General features: G+C 40.6%; 1 protein-coding gene across 6 annotated transcripts in view; it reads left to right on the top strand.

Moving 5' to 3' along the window:
* Positions 1–19,010, top strand: part of CRACD (capping protein inhibiting regulator of actin dynamics) — a 224,358-nt gene that overhangs the window by 111,022 nt on the left and 94,326 nt on the right. For 3 of the 6 annotated variants that reach the window (XM_039539500.1, XM_039539498.1, XM_039539499.1), the window contains 2 exons: positions 2,685–2,768; positions 14,172–14,243. The exons of 2 other annotated variants lie outside the window; for them this stretch is intronic. In XM_039539500.1, coding sequence (XP_039395434.1) covers positions 2,702–2,768; positions 14,172–14,243 — 139 coding nt within the window. In that variant the 5' untranslated portion in view covers positions 2,685–2,701. The remainder of the gene's footprint in view (positions 1–2,684; positions 2,769–14,171; positions 14,244–19,010) is intronic. One more of the 6 variants, XM_039539501.1, reaches the window with a different exon arrangement.

The raw sequence follows: 19,010 nt of genomic DNA, 5'->3' as shown, positions 1-19,010 counted from the left end.
TGTGGCTCCAGTTTGGGTTCATCTCTAGTTATGACATATGACCTTTTGATTTAGCCTCAGTGTTGAATTCTGATGTATAACCAGCATGAAAAACAGTAGGCAAGAGGAATCTCAAGATAAGAGGAGATTATACATACTCCAAGGGTAGGGGCAGTGAGAGACTCCCCTTTTTAGCCCAACTGGTAGTGTTGCTGTCTATAGACTAGAGATGGGTCTGAGGTGTAAAGTTCAGATTTGGATCTTAACTGTACTCAGGAATTTTGGGTTCAGGGTTTTGGTTCATGCCATCTCTGCCCTACACCATGAGTCCTGGTTTGCCTCTGCTAAGGAGGTGTGTATGTTTGCACACACAAAGTGCTGCTGTAAATGTTGTAGTGGCAGTGCATTAATTGGCTAAATGTTCTTAGAGGCCCCAGTTCAGGAGAACAACCCTATTCAGGAAAGCACAGAATCACATGCTGAACTTTAAGTACATAGATAAGTGTGTTCCTGAATAAGGTACTAAGTGACTGGCAAGATGTCAACAGATGCAACTTTTCTGGGAATTCTAGAAGAAAAAGAACCAATATTTAGATTAGTGTTACATCATGAGTTCCATTCTCTGTGACCTCCCTCTCTGCAGCTTTTCATCTTGTGTCTATATTGGTAATGTATTTCTGTTTACCTCTGCAAGTAGTCACAGGACACTGTGGGGTACATTTCAAGGCAGTGCAGAGGGCATTATACAACTCTCATAAATCTACTTGGTAACCATATGCAAAATGCCTTCTCTGTCTCTATTTCACAAACCTTCTAAAACCATATATTCTGTGAAGCCTTTTTTTTCCTTGAATGACCGTATTCTGCTCTGTTTGTGTTCAGCTCTTCATTGTACTGTATTGCTTTTACCATTAGGCAAAAGTTCTTAGGGACAAGAATCTGTTAATTGCCGAGCAGGTCACTTACTGTACAGTGCTAGCCTATGTATGCTATATGTTGCTATATAAATAATAGTAATTAGAAACCTTTATAAAATTATGCTGCAGTATTCTACAGTGATGATGCAAAACTGTATTTCTTACAGTAGTGTTATTACAGTGCTGAGGGCCATAATTGTACAATACTGCAACATTTTTTAAATAAAGCCTGAGACAGTTAAACTCTAGGACATTGCTTCCAAAATGCACCTCAGAAATATTGCCATATTTTCAAACATATATTTCATACACTGCACCTGCAGACTATATGCACACACTTGCAGCAAATAAAAGTACATGGAACACATACATGTGCAAAAATTATAGTTACATGCAAATGGTTCACTCACAATTCATTTTGCATGTGCCTATTTTGTAGGTGCAACTTAAAGCACGTATACTATGTTTGAAAATTTGGCCCATAATATCTTGTATACCTCTACCTAATATTTACTGCTGTTTATAGTTACCTTGAAGTTCTGTGATTTACTGTATTTACAATAGAAAGACAAGGTGGGTGAGGTAATACTGTATCTTTTATTGGACCCACTTCTGTTGGTGACAGAGACGAGCTTTCAAGCTTACGCAGAGCTCTTCTTCAGGTCAGCATAAAGCTCTGTGTAAGAGTGAAAGCTTTTCTCTCTCACCAACAGAAGTTGGTCCAATAAAAGATATTGCCTCACCCACCTTGTCTCTCTAATATCCTGAGACCAACATGGCTACAACAACCCATTGCATACAACAATGTACCTATAATAGGCAGAGATGGCTCCAAATCTGTACCCTGGCTAGTAACAAGAGCTGAATTTTCCCTTCACAGTGACAACCAGTTAATTTTGTTTCCCATCATCAGGTCTTGAAAAGGTGTACTTTGTGTTAATGCAGTATCCAGTAGAAATAATATCTTATAGTATTGCCTGATCTGTGCCCGTACTGTATATATGTATCATTGTGTCAAGCAATGCACCCCCACCATATCATCCTTCTCTCCCCTTACCTCCACCCTGAAACAAGAGAGGAAAAAGTATTTCTAGGAGATTGAGATTTAGTTTGATAGCAGGTACACAGCCTACAGGCAGTTCTCCCTACAATAGCTTTTCAAGACCTTTTAAAGTGTTATCTGAATCGAAACCTATGTTTACAGAAAGATAAACCCCATAATTATTTAATGAATATCCTGCTGGTTCGGGAAGGTATAGTCTACTGGTATGAATAGCATTTTTCATGTAGGCAACACAGTGTCTCTTCCTTTAGTGAACCTGTAATATTAGTTCTTTGTCACCTGGTGGAACTTAAAATCTGAAAAAACATGCACTCTTCTATAGGTGAAAGCTCAGAGAACAACTGAACTTCCAAAGAGATGTATTCACACTGTAGTTGTTTGGTTAATAAACTAGACTCTGAAATTAAATACAAATATATTCAGTCCCATACAGTCTTCTCATTACAGGGCTCCGTAATTTGACGGAGGTATAATTTACTGGAGCTCCAGTTGGTCATATCTTATTAAATGCAATTATAATGCTTATATTGTATTGAAGATTTAATAGTCAAACTGGATAATGCATTATATTACATATTTTAGCAAATGCATCTAAATAATGTTAAAACATAAGACATTTCATTGTAAAGAGGACAGAGAAAAAATGAGTGGAGCTGAGCTATGCATTTCTGTCTTCCTAAATTTATTGGTTATGTAAATCTGCTGTGTTGTACTTTTTGTTTCAGTAACATTTGACAAAGCCATGGCTACAGATGAAAGGGACACTAAACAGAATGTTCAGGCTGAGGTACTGGGTACTGATGCTTCAGGTACTGTAAAAATAAATTGGTGCTTTTGATTGCAACTTAAAGAGGCAGAATCCATTTTCTTTTTCATTTTGTTTACATATGAAGCTTCTTTCTTCCTCATGAACTGGGCAAAAGAAATGTAAAGCGGCCTATATAATCTGTGCTCTTGCTGTGACTGAAAAATTGTAGTGGTGACCTGCCTTCCAGGTTTTATTTATCACAGACTGGTCTTCTGACATGTTCCATTTTAAATAAAAGTGATATATCATAGTTTGGGCTAGCAAGTTCTTAGTGATTGCAAACCACTGTTTTTTTCAAAACAGCTTTCTTATTTTAATGGGCCAAATCATATAGCCCTTTCTCAGGCAAAACTCATAGGACTTTTCTCTGTGTAAAGACTAGGTAATGACAGCAAGCATCTGGCCCAATATTTCTTCCCTGTCTTATAAAGTTGCAGTTATCTCTTCTTATTATTTCATGAGCTTCTATGTTGAGCTTATATAATATTCAGCTCAGATTTAACCTCACATGAATCAAAGAATTCTAGAAATTAGAGAAGGAGAGGCAATATTTTATTAGATTATCTTGTTACCCTTATTTCAATGTGGGTTTGTTCCATTTAGTATATTCCTGTGTAACACACTGTTCATGGCCCCCAGAACTGTCAGCCACTGTGTTACCCCTCTGTTAGCAACAGTGAGAGCTCTGCTGCTGGTAAGTCATCCTGATCTGCCTTGCCAGCAAACTCTTCAAGACTCTGCCAGTCTAAACCTTGCCTTGCTCATAACAATCAGTGAACCCCAGTTTCCCATAGATGTCCCCCGGTGTTGTCCAGTCCCTCTCACTGTACGCTCACAGAAATTATCGAGTTTGCTGCCTCCAAAAGGATGGAGCACATATCAGCCAGTTAGGCTAACTGAAGAGTCACTCTTCACTCTAATACACAGCACTTGAGATGCTTTGTAATAAAACAAGAAAATGTTTATTAATAAAGAACAGAGATTTAAGTGATACTGAGCAAGAGAAAAAGAGACAGGTCTGGTTACAAACAAAACAAAATAAAACACACTTTCTATTGACCAAAGCTTAATCTTAGCAAGTTACAGTAAGCAGTTTTCTTACTCACATCAAGTTACCAGCATCTCCAGCCCACTAAGCCAGGGGACCCAACATTCACAAAATGCTGTTCCCAGGGTGCTCTAAGAGATGGATCCCTAAAATGCCTTTTTGTTCCCCTTATATTATCCAAAGTCCATTGTCTCTGCCTCAAGAGCCAGGAAAGATTCCTGGGGTGCAGACTCTGTCCCCCGATGTGCTCAATAAACTGCCACTTGATTGTTTGTTTATCATATATGTAAATGTGCTTTCATTGCCCTCTGCCAATAATCAAGCTGGTCAGACAGGTAAAGACACATTCCTTTTGTCTAGGGCAGGCTGGGTTTATGCACTGCTTCCCAAACACATTTTAAGAATATATTTCCTGCAGGCATATAAAACTCTTTGTACACTAGCCATACATACCTCACACACTGATTTTTTTTTTCTTCAGGGCCAGCGTGTCACCAGTTTACATATGATACTTTACATGACACCTTTTAGATGTATATTATGACAACAGTATGTTGGGGTTAATGAGTGTGTCAGGCTTGGTCTGAGTTACAGTATGCTGGGCCCTCTGCCAGTTGGCATTGTGGGGGGCTCCCAGGGACACATCCTGACAGTTTTGTCAAGATAACCTTTCCCTTCTTCGCATGGAAATCTGTTCTACTGTCTAATACATTTGTTGGGAAACTCTTCCTCATATTACTACGTCTAAACTTTTTCTTGGCATAACTTCATTCCATTATACTTAGTTATGTGCTCCTGAGCAGCTGTAAACTATTCCTCTTCAATCTTGGTGTTTGCATGTTTCAAATACTGTACTTGTATCCCTTCTTAATTACCATTTGGCCAAGCTACACATACTTTCATTCTTCATGTCTGTCTGTCTAATATAGTTAGTTATATGGCCCTGTTATCATAGTACATGAGCAGCTATGTTTCCTCACAAGGCACTTCATCAAGCCTCTTAATACATTTTTGCCCTTTCTCTAGTTTATTAACAGATGTAACACATGCTTGCTAAATATTATTTACACTAAATTTTACAAGATTTTCTATCTTGTATTATTAACTAGACAATGTAGTTACCAAATTCTTAACTGTTAGAAAGAATGTTTAGCATAACAGATGTGCATCAAATGCTCGGTTGCAGAAAAATGATCCCCCATTACGAGAGATGGGCTTGAACCTATATGTCAAATGCTAAGCTAGGATTGGATCAGAGTTTGCAACTTGAACCACTCTCTGTGATGAGCCAAACTGGATCATTATGGACTTTGGGAATGTTTAAAATCTGATCCAAATTTCCAACATCCACATTTGGAAAAGTTTAGAATTTGATTCAGCAAAACATAGAGTTAAATAATTTGGGTATGGCACTGCTCAGGCCTATCTCTACTAATCATAAAGATTAATTTCATTTCTGACTGTCATGAGCTGCCCCTTTCTGGATGCACACCTTGTTCAAAACTTGTGTGTTTGTGTTGCTAGTACACTCCCTTTTACCCCTCTAAGGATACGTCTGTGCTTTGAGCTGGAGATGTAATTTCCAGCTTGAGTAGACATAGGTGCTGACTTCCCCTCTGCCCGGTGGGTGCTTGACCCCCCTGCCTTTTCCTACCCCCCACCCCGCCCCCATTCCACCCAAGTCCTCGCCCCCCGACCTCTTCTCCTCCACTTCTCCTGAGCATGCCGCATCTCCACTCCTCCACCTCCCAAAGTCCTAAGCACTGCCAAACAGCTGTTAGGCAGCGAGCGGGAAGTGCTGGGAGGGAGGGGGAGGAGCAGGGATGCGGTGAGCTCTGGGGGGAGAAGGAGGGAGGTGCTTGACGGCCATTGGGTGCAGAGCACCCGCTAATTTTTCTCTGTGGGTGCTCCAGCCCATGGAGTTGGCGCTTTCTGTGAGTAGATATGTGCGTGCTAGCTTTGACAGAATTTGCGTGCTAAAAATAGAAGTGTAGCGATAGCAGCATGAGTATCAGGATGGAATAGCTGCCCAAATAAGTACCTGAAATTCCAGGCAGGTTTGTACTTGAGGAGTCTAGCCCATCCCACCACTCATGCCATGGCAGCTTCATTTCTATATTTAGTGTGTCAGCTCAATCAAAACTAGTGTCCCTGCTGGAGCTGGAAATTATGCCTCCACCTTGAAGTGTAGGCATAGCTTAAGCTTCCTTTCAGAACAGTTGCCTGTGAATACTGGGCAATCCTGGCTGATTTTTCTAACTCTATTTCAGCTTCAAGTAGGTATTTTGGAAAAATCATGTTGCCTTCATAATGCCTGTACGAGGCTGGTAACCAACAATATGGTAAAGGACAGAGGGTGAAACTTGCACAAATGAAAGAGAAACCAGATTTATAAGTGGAAAAACATAAAACATTTTCTAAACCTGCAGATAGATCCAGTGGCTCTCAAACTTTTGTACTGGTGACCTTTCACATAGCAAGCCTCTGAGTGCGACTCCCCCCTTATAAATTAAAAACACTTTTTTTATTTATTTAACACCATTATAAATGGGCAAAGCGGGATTTGGGGCGGAGGTTGACAGCTTGCGACCCCCCATGTAATAACCCACAGCCCCCTGAGGTGTCCCAACCCCCAGTTTGAGAACCCCTGATTTAATCTGTATAACAGCACTAGTGCTGTATACAAGCTGCAGATAACTCTTTTTTGCACCTTTTGAAGGGTAGTATTTTTCATTGGCTTGGTTTCCATAGACATTACTAGTACCATGCAGACTTGCACCTTTGAAACTCTGTGTCAGGCCCCTCAATTTTCTCTTCTCGCTTCCTTGTGTTCTCTTTCCTTCCCTTTCTGTTCTGCCCTCAGTCAGCTCTTCATCCTTCATCAGTTCTCCTTAAACTAACTTAACATTTTACCTTTTTTGTTCTTGGCTCCCAGCACTTTTCTCCTCCTCCATCATCTGAATGATCCTCCCGATTAGAACCATTGCCATAAGGCTGTGGCACTGAATTGCAGCCCTCTTTTGCATGGCTTAGTCATTCAGTTGTGAGCTAATGTTGTTTCTGCACCTTGCTTAATAGAGAAGAGGCCACAGATACATGGAAGGCCAGAGGATTGGAAGAGCAAATCTGCCTGGTGACAGAAAGCACTTTGTGCTTTCAGCACTGCAACACAATAAATGCCAAGAAAACAAGTTATCCACTGTCCCAAAAGAACCAGGGTAAAACCTGTATTCAAACCAGGATAAAACCATGGAACTTTCCATGACCCAGGGGCTATGAACTAAAATAGGGATGTCTGGTCTTTGTACTTGGGGAAATATGCAAGGTCACCCTTGCTGTAGTTTCTCTTACACTGGCTCTGTAGCCAAACAGAATTTAAGGCTAGAAGGGGCCAATTAACTGTGGTATTTTTATTCACCAAAGAATTAGAAATGGTTCTGTCTCTTTAAAATTGCGAACAGTGTGGTATTTTGTGCTGTGATGATTACTGCAGTGTATGAACATGAAATTGTTCAAGTGAAGAGAATAACTTCATGGTATACCGAGGTGTGATGTGGCCTCATTCTACTCTATTCCTTTTTCTTTCCGCAGGGCGGTCTCAGCTTTGCACTTTCAATGCTGGCAATGGTTAGATTTCTATTACTTTGATTTAAAAAACTTAGAATGGAAAAAAGTGTTAGTCATGGCAATGTAAGTTGGTGAATGGAACCTATCTGATGGAAATTTAGCTGATCAGATGTGAGATGAATAGTAATGGACTAGGGTGTCTGTGGTTTAATTAAATAAGAAAGGATAAGTGCCCAGGTCTTATTTGCGTAAAATGCCCATAATAAGAAGTAGATTGGTGGTGAATTACAAGAATGATCATTAAAAGAAGAGACTGTTCTCTCCACTGGCAAGCTTAGGGGTGCACCTTCAAAGATCACTTCATGTGTGTCTCTCTTTGTCTGTGTGAATTTAATTTGTTTGAAAGGTGTTGGACTGACAGCCCTGGCAAATGAAGAACAGGTATAGCACAGGCAGCAGCAGTGTAAGTTTTTCCACCTTGCCTTACCCACAACCCTAATCCTTGGGAGGAACAAATCTGGGGATGAGAGAAAGCGCAGTTTAGTCTCTATGCCCATTCAGTTCTAAGCCTCTCTGCTGATGTGCCAAGGAGAGTGCCATTTAGTTCCATGTATAACTGTAGTTTTTGTGATGTTGACACCTACCCACTAGGAACTGGACCAGGACCACCCCAAATTCCTTTCACATAGGTGACTGAACAGGCATAGATGGTGTAAATCCTGGTCACTACCAATAAGTGCGGGATTCAAACCAGTGGCCTAGAAGTGGATGTCTTTATATCCCATTGCTAATCCCTTATACAATCTCTTGGATCACCCATTTTCTTACATTTACCTGATTAGTTAGCTATGTGTGCCCATCTCAACTGGTAAATATTAAATTATAAAGGAGAGGAGAGACATTATGCTGTTTGAGGAAGTGTAAATCCTTTTGTGTTGCCTCATTGCCATTCCCGTATGCCACACCCTGTTTAAATAACATGTTCTGTCTTTTGCATCAGTAGTACCTGACCTGGCACTTCCTGGCTTCCAATGGGGTAGTTTAGTCTGGTCTACAGCAGCTCTGTTTGTGATTTGGTTTGTTTTAGTGACTTAAATATTTTCTATTGACTGTATATAGGTTGGGTGTCTATCTGAATTGGTGAGCTGTTTGCTTTTTTTTTTTTAAATAGGCAAGTTTGCTGACCAGTCATGTTTCCTGAGTTCAAGGTTTAATGATCATGTCAAATCAAATTGTATTAGCAGAGTTCAGTGCCTTACACCTAAGGTAATGCACATTGAACAGAAAGAAACCCCCATGTGGTCTGTTTTGTTACGATGAAGCAAAAATTAAAGATCTATGTCTAGAATTAGCTAGAATTATCTCTCACTCTTAATGGTCCCAGTGACTTCACCTCACCTTACCTTGTATCCAAAATAAGACAAGATGAAAATGTGAGGTGAGCCATGCTGTCGAGAGCACAAATTTCAGGATGTCATTAATATTATTAATACAGCTAATGGAGCTTCTTAAGGGTGAATTTACTGTTATGTTAGGGGATTTCTCACTGCTGCTTCCTCTGGAACCAGGTCTGAATGTAGTGCTATTATCTGCATTCCTGATTTTTAGAAACTTATCTCAGGGTTTCCCAACTAAGGCTCCAGTGCACATGCTTAACCTTATTACCATGAGCAGTCCCATCAAAAGCCCACCCTGAATACATTTTTGCCCTGAAAACTTGAAGATCCCCAGGGCTCCCATGGTTCTGCAGGAGTCTCCACATCTACGTTGACCTCTAGCAGTGTCCCTTGTCCAGTTCCTGGCAGCATGTTCCATTGGCAACAGTCTACTCGTGGCTGCCCACTGGGTGTGAGGCGGGGACATGCACAACTGTGGCTGGGGAGGACGCATAGAGCTCTGGCCAGATTAATTTTTCCAGGACATCTCTGCAGGGCTGGGAAGGTGGGGGTCTCCTTCCCATTTTAGCCTCCCTAGTCCTGACCCTAAACTGCACAGTCTCCATCTGCTTCCTTCAGCATTGACCACAGACCCATAAACTACCTTCTGAAGACAGGGAAACAGTGTTGTGAGAGTGGTTAAACCTAATCATGTAATTGCATGGGAAGGGAAAAATCTGTGTGGTGCATTTCCTCTGCATATGGATCTAGTGGTTGGCATGGGCTGGGGTGATCCAAATCCAGTATCCTTCCAGACCATGTTCAGGGACTGTTTCAGGAGAGCTCAGTAATACATTTTCTGTAGCTCTGAATATTTCAGGTAACATGTCAATGTGGCTTAGCCAGTAGAGCTTTGGCAGCTGTTCAAGATATAGATATTTGTGTATATAAGATATAATATGTATGCACTACCCACACACTCTCACTCACACTCACACACACAATTCCTCATTGAATTCTTACAAAAATAGTTCTGTTTTTATCTACAAACTTGATAGCAGGTTTTGATATCAGTCAGTTCCCACTTACATGGGCAGCAGGTATCACAGGCCAGGGGAGGCTGAGCTTCTCCAAACAGCCAGGCATGACCTTGCCCACACTCTTCCCCAAGGCCCCCTCCTGCTTCCCTCATGGCCCCAGCCCAAGCAGGCCGCTTCTCTTCCCCTAAGTGGGCTGGGGCTAGGGTGGACTGGCCTGCAGCCTGAGACTTTGGGTGGCTGGGGCCCCCAGCACTCCGGGGCTGGTGGCTCTGGGACCGTACCACCTGGTGCTCCGGGGCTGGGGGCGCTGGGGCGGGACACCTCAGGACTGGGGTGGGGGGTGGGGAATGGTGGCCACAGTGGGGGCTTGGGGCTCTGTGTGGGGAGGGAGGATGGTAGGATGGAGGGATGCGGGGCCTCAGGCAGAAGGGGCAGGGGCAGGAGCTAGCCTCCCCAAATGGGCAGTTCACATGCTGCCCATGCTCACTTGCTCTCCGACCAGCTGTTAAAACTCAGAAAACAGACCTAACTCTCTGTTGTTAGGCTTAAATTTCTTCCTCTTTTTTTCTCTGCTTCTTTTTATTGTTCTTTGTAAAACTACACCACCACCCCGTTCCAAATTGAGACTCAGTTTTCAAAAACTGAAGCTACTTAAAATTCAGTTTTTTACTTAATCATTACCCAAATTTGTCTCTAGTTATAAACTCTTAAGATCTGCAACCTTTTTGATGCATGAATCAGCTCAAAGTAAATTACCGTGGATTTCAATCAACCACCAATATTTGAACAATGGAAACTTTTCAAACATGCTGCCTTCATTTTTGTATAAAAGACTATTCAGCTTTTGCAGCTCGTCGTTCAATAATTTAAAAGCTGTCTTGTATACTTATAAGTTTAATTTAAAACAGGACAAAAACATCCTGCCTATTTAGGTTAGTGGAAGTACTTGTGGTGCACTGAACCTAATCACGTTTTCCCTGAAATGTTTTGTCTTGGCCCTGATTTTGCCACAGCTTTTGAAGTCAATTGGAGTTGCTTGTATTGGCGGACAGGGTGATCCAGACCCTTTTAATGTTTGGTCCATTATGTCAATGGAAAAACTGCCATTATTTTCAACTGCTCCAAATTTTGACCACATCGGCTTTTATAGCCTCCACTTTCTTTATAATCCACTATCAATTAAGCCGTTCATCGATAAAAGGAGATTTTGGATTCCACAGTTCTTGTCCAGGGTAGTACGTTCACGTCTGTCCTAATGAAATGTCCCAATTCTACATGTGCTGGTCGAGGAATACCAGCTAAAAGAGTTAATGAGGAACTATTGGCAAGCTTTCAGTATGCTGATGACATTCAGCTTTGTCTCTAGCATGTCTGTCCCAGTCAGTATTGTTTAAATACCTAGATTAATCAAGATATTGGAGTATTGACAGCTAGCTGGTTGAATCTCATTCTGGATAAGACTGAAAGATACAGTAAGGATGGTTTCTCCTCTTTCAGTTGAGGAGGTGTATCGACATATACTGATTCTTGTTTCCAATCTGAGTAATGTTGGATCCTCAGCTGCTAGTTAGCTGATCATATAGTACCAGTATCCAGGAATGCTTTATACCATCTGCACCTGGCCAGGATATTTACTCTTTCTTTTGGATGAGGACCCCCAGGTTTTTGTCACCTTAAGAATGGATTACTGCAATGGATTCTAGATGGAGTTACTATATGTTGGGTCCATCTAGAAACTTAATTGGTGGGTTACCACATTCTGAACCAGTTTAAGGAGGGCTTCCAAGTGTTAGTGCATGACATCTCCAAGATCTGTACTACTTGCCTGTTGGTCTGCAGACTAAATTCAGTTTGCTTGGTTTTTACATATAAATCCCTAAAGGCCTTAAAGTTTAGACCTTGTGGCTTGAGAGGCTGCTTCTCTCCTTGTGCAATTTTATCACAGTTGTTGTTAGTGTAGGCGCTCGAGCTGGTGGTTCTCTGTGATGGGTCCACGGTAAATTCCTTGTGGTCTGAAATAGTCTTGGTTTTCTGACTGTTAGATTTTCCTTGCAGCATGCCCTATCTGTGGTGCAGGGTGCTATGGAGGGAGGGTTTTGAGGGGGTTGGACCTGCATGGACAAAGGAGTTTGTACTGTAAGGGTTCAGGTTCTGTTGATGAGGAAAAAGCTGCTGTTTAAGATTATTTGTGTTCTGCTCATATAATTTGTCTGAGACACTGGGGGAGTTGGATAGTCACTTTTTAAATTAGAAATAAAAGTAAACTCAGACCAGACTAGTCCTCTTATGTCATAAGAATCTATCAGTTTCACTAACAGAATGAGTCTTACAAGAAACATATTATAAAATTTACCCCTTTGATAAATGTACTGTAAAACTTTTGTTAATGCCCTGAGAGGCAGAAGGTGGGGGGAGCAACTAGGTATATTATTCCCAGTTCTCCTTTTACCTGTTCCTCCTCCTCCCCTATCACCTCCATCTCATTTGTCTGTCCATCTGTATTTTGGGATGTAACTGTCCTTATGTTGTGTGGTGTTGAGGTGTCTGAGCAGTGACTGGGGTTCTGAGACACTGCCGTAATAATAATTTGGTTATTTGAACTGTGTTAACTTGGCCAGAGAGAGAAATCGTGATCCAAGAAATGAGAGCTTGTTTTGAATGTGCCATGGGTTTGTTTAAGGTGCTACCCTGTTAAGAAACATTTGTTTATCCCTTTCAAGAACCACCTTCATTGGTATGCAGGAGCCAGGATCTCTGTCACCCTAACCAGAAGATGGCCATTAACTATTTGGGTTTCTTATAAACCCAATCTCATCAGGATATATGTGTCAGCAAATTTTCCAAGTGCAGAGCTGTGAACAATTTTGCCACTAACCAAAATGTGTTCTGGGCAGAGAGATTAACGATAGGATGTAAAGTCTTTGAGGTCAAGATTTTCAAAAATGGGTGCCTAAGTCTAGGCTTGAAAATCTGTGTTTGAAAATCTAAATAAGTGGATTTAAAAGGCTAACTTTAGCCAACAATTTTTAAAAGAATCTTGTCCAAAACTTCTAAGACATCAGATTGTGAATCACAGTATAACAAGAGATGGAGAAAGAATTTAATTCGGGATTGCCTAGCACAAGGCTACTGGGGTAGTAGCTGCTGTGTGCTCTGCACTTTGAAAACCGGGTCACTTATTTAGGTGCTAAATATGGACCTAGGAGCCTAACTTTTGGCAACTATTTTTTAAAGTCTTGCTCTCAAAGACTGGAAGTCATAGATCTTTGCAACTTCTGTAAAGTAGTAGCCAGTGGAGTAATACATTAAGGGCCCAATACAAAACCTATGGAAGTAAATGGAACGACTTCCACTGATTTCAGTGGGCTTTTGTTGGTGGCCAAAATGTGGGACTAGAACTGATTAGTAAAGCTTTCTTTAGATATTTGAGCTTTTCTCACTTCCAGAGAGGAAATCTCATTATTTTCACTTCTTCTGTGAAGATGGTACAGTCTGGCTAAGGCCTGGTTTACACTAGAAAATTAGGTTGGTTAAGTAAGTCGGTCAGAAGTGTGAAAAATTCACACCCCTGAGCAGCGTTGTTAAACCAATCTAAGTCCCTGTGTAGTCAGCGCTAAGTCAACAGAAGAATTCTTCTGTCAACCTAGCTACCACCTCTTAGGGAGGTGGAGGTAGTGTCTGCACTGAAGCGCTACAGCAGCACTGCTGCAGTGGCACTGCTATGCCGCTGTAGCGTTTTAAGTGTAGACAGGCCCTAACTCACTTCTCGTCTCCATTTTGTACCATGTAACCCTTTTTCGGAAAGTACTAACTACTTGATGTATAACAGTTTCTGTAGATGTTGGAAATGTTAATTGTAAGATAATTTAATTTTTTTATCTGTTGCCTTTTAAAATGACTGACTCTTTTATATAGCAGTTGTTATATCTTCAAAGTACCATGCCAGCTGTTTACTTTGTTTACCTCTATAAAAAGGTAAGTTGTCATTTTTCAGTTTTATAGATGGGGAAACTGGGAGCAGAGAGGTTGAGCAATTTACCTCATTTCACATAGCAAGTGAGTGGCAAGTAAAGGGTTAGAATTTAGGTGTTCCTGGCTCCTAATCCCGTTATTGGTTCACTAAATCGCACTGATTTACGAGCTAAGAATTACCGTTTGCATTTTCTTTGAGAAGATCCTTTACTTTATGAGGACTTTAGTGCAGTTAGGGGAGTGTTAAATAAAAGCTAAATATAGGAGTGCATGCACCACTTGATTCATAGGTCTGCATCCACAAAGTTTTCTTTCACTTTACGATATGTCCTTAAGAGCTCTCTAAAAAATAAAAACATGTTTTCTTGGTGATTTCATGGCTTCTGTTATTTCCTCCTCAGAGAAGATCAAGTCTGGAGGTTTTCTGACTACATCTGAAATTGTAGGGATGATCAATTTGTTTAAGAAACCTTGTAAGTACACAAACTGGTTTTGTGGATTCTGAAGCATACAATGTTCTGTAAGTCAAATGTGCATTGTTAATTTCTTGTGGTTTAGCTGTGATTATTCCCAATGAATGGCTGATTGAAGGCATAGTGTGCTGTGCTTCATGTTTGTAAATTTGAGCTTCTGCTAATTTATGTGCTGCTTTCCTTCATTTTCATCGGGTCTTTAATAAAAAAAGGGGGGGTATGAACTGGAGTCAAATCCAAATGCAAGAGTAATAGAGGGAATGTTCTTCCATTATTCTATTTGCATTTTCGTAGGCAACTAACATCAGGTCACCTTGATGGGAAGATTTTAATCCTCATTATTTCTGTTTCATAGCTGCAATCTATATCTGTCTATAATCTATATTTTTCTGTTGTCTTTTGAATTGGCTCTTTTGACCTATGAAGATACAGAATTCATGTATTTGGGGGCTAGAAGATAACTTTGGTGAGGAATGTGAAAGTGTGTGTGTGTGTGGTATTTAGGATCATCCTGGTTATTTTTCAGTATCAGCAAAGATTATTTTTAAAAGCTTTCCTCTGAAATTCCATTGCTACTGGATTTTTCTGTATTGTCAAATGGTACCATCTCTTAATTGCGCTGATATTCAACGATAAAAATGGAATGATACTAACTGTAGTTTTTATCTGCTACATGGGATTTACAGGGATTATTTAACAAATTTAATATTAACTTGATTTATGTGAACTGAAGAGGCACCAATGGTATTAGATGTGTGTCTGTGTAATTATTGGGCATTATATGATTCACTAATACTGTGTTAAATGTGTTATCTTTTTTTTCCTAATATTTTTTTCTGACCAAACTGCTGTTTAAATTAACAAGATTTATTTTCAGTAAAAGCCCATGGATAATGTTTTTATATTATAAAGGACACTGCATAACATTTCAGGCTTTCCTCATGTAAGTGAACAATGATTCACAAGCAAGTAAAACGGCAGCACTCTGTTTTCATTAGATTAGATGAAGCTTCACCTGAGCCTGCACGCTTGAAAATCCACCAGAGGGAAAAAGAATTTTTATTTAACTCACATTTTCCCATATGGAATAATGAAGTAAATCCCACTTTAACTAGCTGTCAGGTCAAACCTTTCATCAGGGAAATAAAGAACAAATGAGTGAGTACATTGAGATCTTGAGCACTCAACATGTTATATAACCAGCTCTAATTATACATTCAAAGGATAGCAGAAGTAGGGAGAGACAGACATACAACATTAGGAGGAAAATCACTTAGGAAGAAGACACAAATTATTTGACATTTGAATTATTTGAAATAACTGGCCAGCTCTGTATTGTAATATATTAATAGATCATATGCTCATTTGATTAGCAATTCACTGAGAAAAACAGAACAGATTTATAGTATAAAGAAGTTCTTCCTTTGTGGGTATGTGTGGGAGTACAATATGTTCGTTCAGTACAAAGGAAAGGATTTACTCATGTCAAATTTTCAGACTTTTTTAGGTTTTCCTTTTGTTCTGTAGTCAAGACAACTTTGCCATTAGCATTGTGGGAAGGAAACTGCCTTCCTTTTGTTATGTGCATTTACATTACAGTGTTAGCTATTACTAGCTATGGGACTTATTGAGATTTCCTCTGAGACATCTTTCCACTTGGATTCCCAAGAACTCAGCTCAAGCCTAACCTGCAAATTCCAGATCGAAACTTTCTCAGACTTAGGGACATTTGAATCCAGGGTTTGGTTTGTGATTACACACTTGCTACAAACTTGCCAATGAAATAATGATTGTCTTATCTTATATCACACATTTGGCATAGATCATTGGATCACATCTCTTATAAAAACTGCCAGATATCTGGCAGCCAGCTATGAGCCACATTCAAGGATAGATTAATTGTCCTGAGAGTCACCATCTCTTTTTCTGATGTAGGAAACTTATATCCTGAGGGTGCCTCCTACTTTAATAGAGAGAGACACATAAATTGGGTTTGCATCCCTCATCTGACCCATACACCTTGAGTCCTGTGAGTGGTATAAGGTAGAAGTTCTTGTGGAAAGGTAGATAGAACTACCACATAGCAATCTTCTGTTGCTGAAATATAACCCAGGTAACTGGCATGAAGCATCCTTTGAATGTCTCAGGCTTGTGTCGCTTGCATTAGTCCAGAATGGGCGTTGGTGTTAGAACCTAACTGTTACCATTCCCCAGACCTTCCTTGATCCAGTCTCTGGTCGCTACAGACCTTCCCATCTTGCATCTATTTAGCACACATAGAATAGATATGAAATAGCATGTGAGTTGACCATAACACCAAATAAATGATAAATGGATGATAAAATGAACCAATCGGCTACAGTTTTGAACCGTTGTATGTGATACTGCCACTTGCTAACCAAATTCTTACGCCAATAGCATGCTGACCATGACTTGTCCTTGTCTACACTTTAAGGTCATGGTCATTATTGCATTGGCAAACATGATTGTTAGAAATTGTGTTAAAAAACCTATTGAATTCCCAAGTGCACATGGTCACAGGGACATGGGCAGTCTCAGTCCCTAAACTCAGAGCAGCACAGGGACTGCTCCCTTTTGTCACCACTATAGCTGCACATCCTTCCAAAGGGAGTGGGAAGAGATGGATGGAGGTGGGAGCTGGTGCCTCCTCTTCCTTCAGCTTTGCAACAGCCCACACATCAGGTCAGGCACACTCAAGGGATCAGACTGCACACCAAGGCGCTTCCGGGGTGTTTGTTCCTCTTTAAGGCAAAATTCCTTCACCACCACCACCCCCACACACCCCTAGTGTGATTCAAAAGGGGGAGGAAGTTTTGTTTAAATCAAAAGTGAGGAAAGTCCCCTGTAATGAGAAACATTAGAGATGATGCTTTTCTTCCCTGGTGCTGCAACCTGCTGCTGCCCAGCAACTGAAGAGACTGACATAATTTATTCTTTCATATAATCACAGAGCCTATTTTTAAAGAAAAAGAGGGAGGAGTGGGGGAATCATGAGCTTAACTTGCATTACAGATAAATATTTCATTACCTTACACATACAGTAACCATCTTTGCACTGTTACCTCAGTTAACTGACACTCCAGACATTTTCTCACAGTATCAGGACTAATGCAGTTATGCAGAGTGTCAAGGCGTCTTCCCCAAAATGCAGTAGGAAATCTGATGAGCTCTGGCATAGTAATCTGATGTTAATAACTGGGAAAACAAGAGCATTGAAATGATCATTCTCTTTGGAAATAACTTTCTTTAAAGTAAAATGTTAATTTCCCTCCTCTACAAGTCATGATTGAGATGGCTGCCTACAATGCAAGGTGACTACAGCTGTTGTTTTGATGTTCAAACTTGACAAATCTTTCCGAAGTGGTGGTGTGAGGAAGACCTCCATATCAAACAGCTGCAAAGTGGATTTGCTGCTTGATGTACCTCAGCTTTAAAGTGCACGAAAACGAGAGGTGTGTTCATCTGTCCAGAGTAGCCAGTCACCAGCTGAGAAGGATTTCTTTGCTATTGTTCATTTCTTTTTAGTAGCTTGTTCATTTCCACCCATCTCACTTTTTGTATTGAACATCAATTTTTAGCATTTGCATGCAATGTTATTGTAACTCACACACCTTCTGCGTGTGGTGTTCTGTCCCATCTAGTGGCACCGAGACCACTTAGAGTAAAATTAATCTGCTCTATAGCTTTAGCTAGCAACCAGTTGGCTCTTAGCTCATACGGTAGAAGCTCATGCACTAAGCTCCAGAGGTCCCCAGTTCGATCCCGCCTGCTGACGACCAGGGTCTGTTGGTGTTGCAAGTGGGGGCTCATCTCCACAATATTATTGTACTAGTTTCATTCAATCCAAAAAATATTGAAACAAAATCTGATATCCAATTATAACCCTGTTGAAACACAAACAGTGTTCTCATTGGTTGACTAGTGTTTCTCTTGGAGGAACTGATCCTATCATATGCTGAACATCTCCTGCAAGGTACTGAATCCCCTCAACTCTCATTGAAGTCCATTGGAGTTGAGGGCACTCGGCACCTCATACTATCATATCCATAGAGAGTCTGAGATAGAGGCTGCTGGTGTAATCACCTGGGAACACCAGGAGTGATGATGGTGTCTGTCCTAGGAAGCAAAGAGCCTAGCAATGTAGAACTCATAATCTGCACCTCCCAGTTGTCTGTTGTCCGTATAGTGTCCATATCTAAGATACATGTTACTGTGGTTTCTTAGAACCCATAGTGCATTAATTTCCCTTGACAATAGATACACTTAACTGTCCCTACTGTTCCTTATAGGACCCGCATGGAAGATTGTATCCTTTTATTAGTGTACTGAGTCCTTCCTACATCCTCTCTTAAGCTATCATGATTTCTGTGTTATCCAATTGTAGGTTCACAAAAATGTAGGGCTGGAAGGGACCTCATGAGGTCATCAAGTCCAATCCCCTGTGCTGAGGCAAGTAAACCTAGATCATCCCTGACAGGTGTTTGTCCAACCTGTTCTTAAAAACCTCCAGTGAGACGGGGATTCTACAACCTCCCTTGGAAGCCTATTCCAGAATTTTAACTAGCATTATATTTAGAATTTTTTTTCTAATACTAACCTAGATCTCCATTGCTGCAGATTTAGCCCATGACATCTTGTCCTACCTTCAGTGGACATGGAGAATAATTAATCGCTGTCCTCTTTATAACAGCGCTTAACAAAATTGAAGACTGTTATATCAAATAAAATAAATTACAATGAATGTTG

This window comes from Mauremys reevesii, linkage group 5 (assembly GCF_016161935.1).
Source record: "Mauremys reevesii isolate NIE-2019 linkage group 5, ASM1616193v1, whole genome shotgun sequence".
NCBI lineage: Eukaryota > Metazoa > Chordata > Testudines > Geoemydidae > Mauremys > Mauremys reevesii.
The sequence above is the reverse complement of the archived record's forward strand: the minus strand, read 5'-3'. Positions and strand labels throughout refer to the sequence as shown.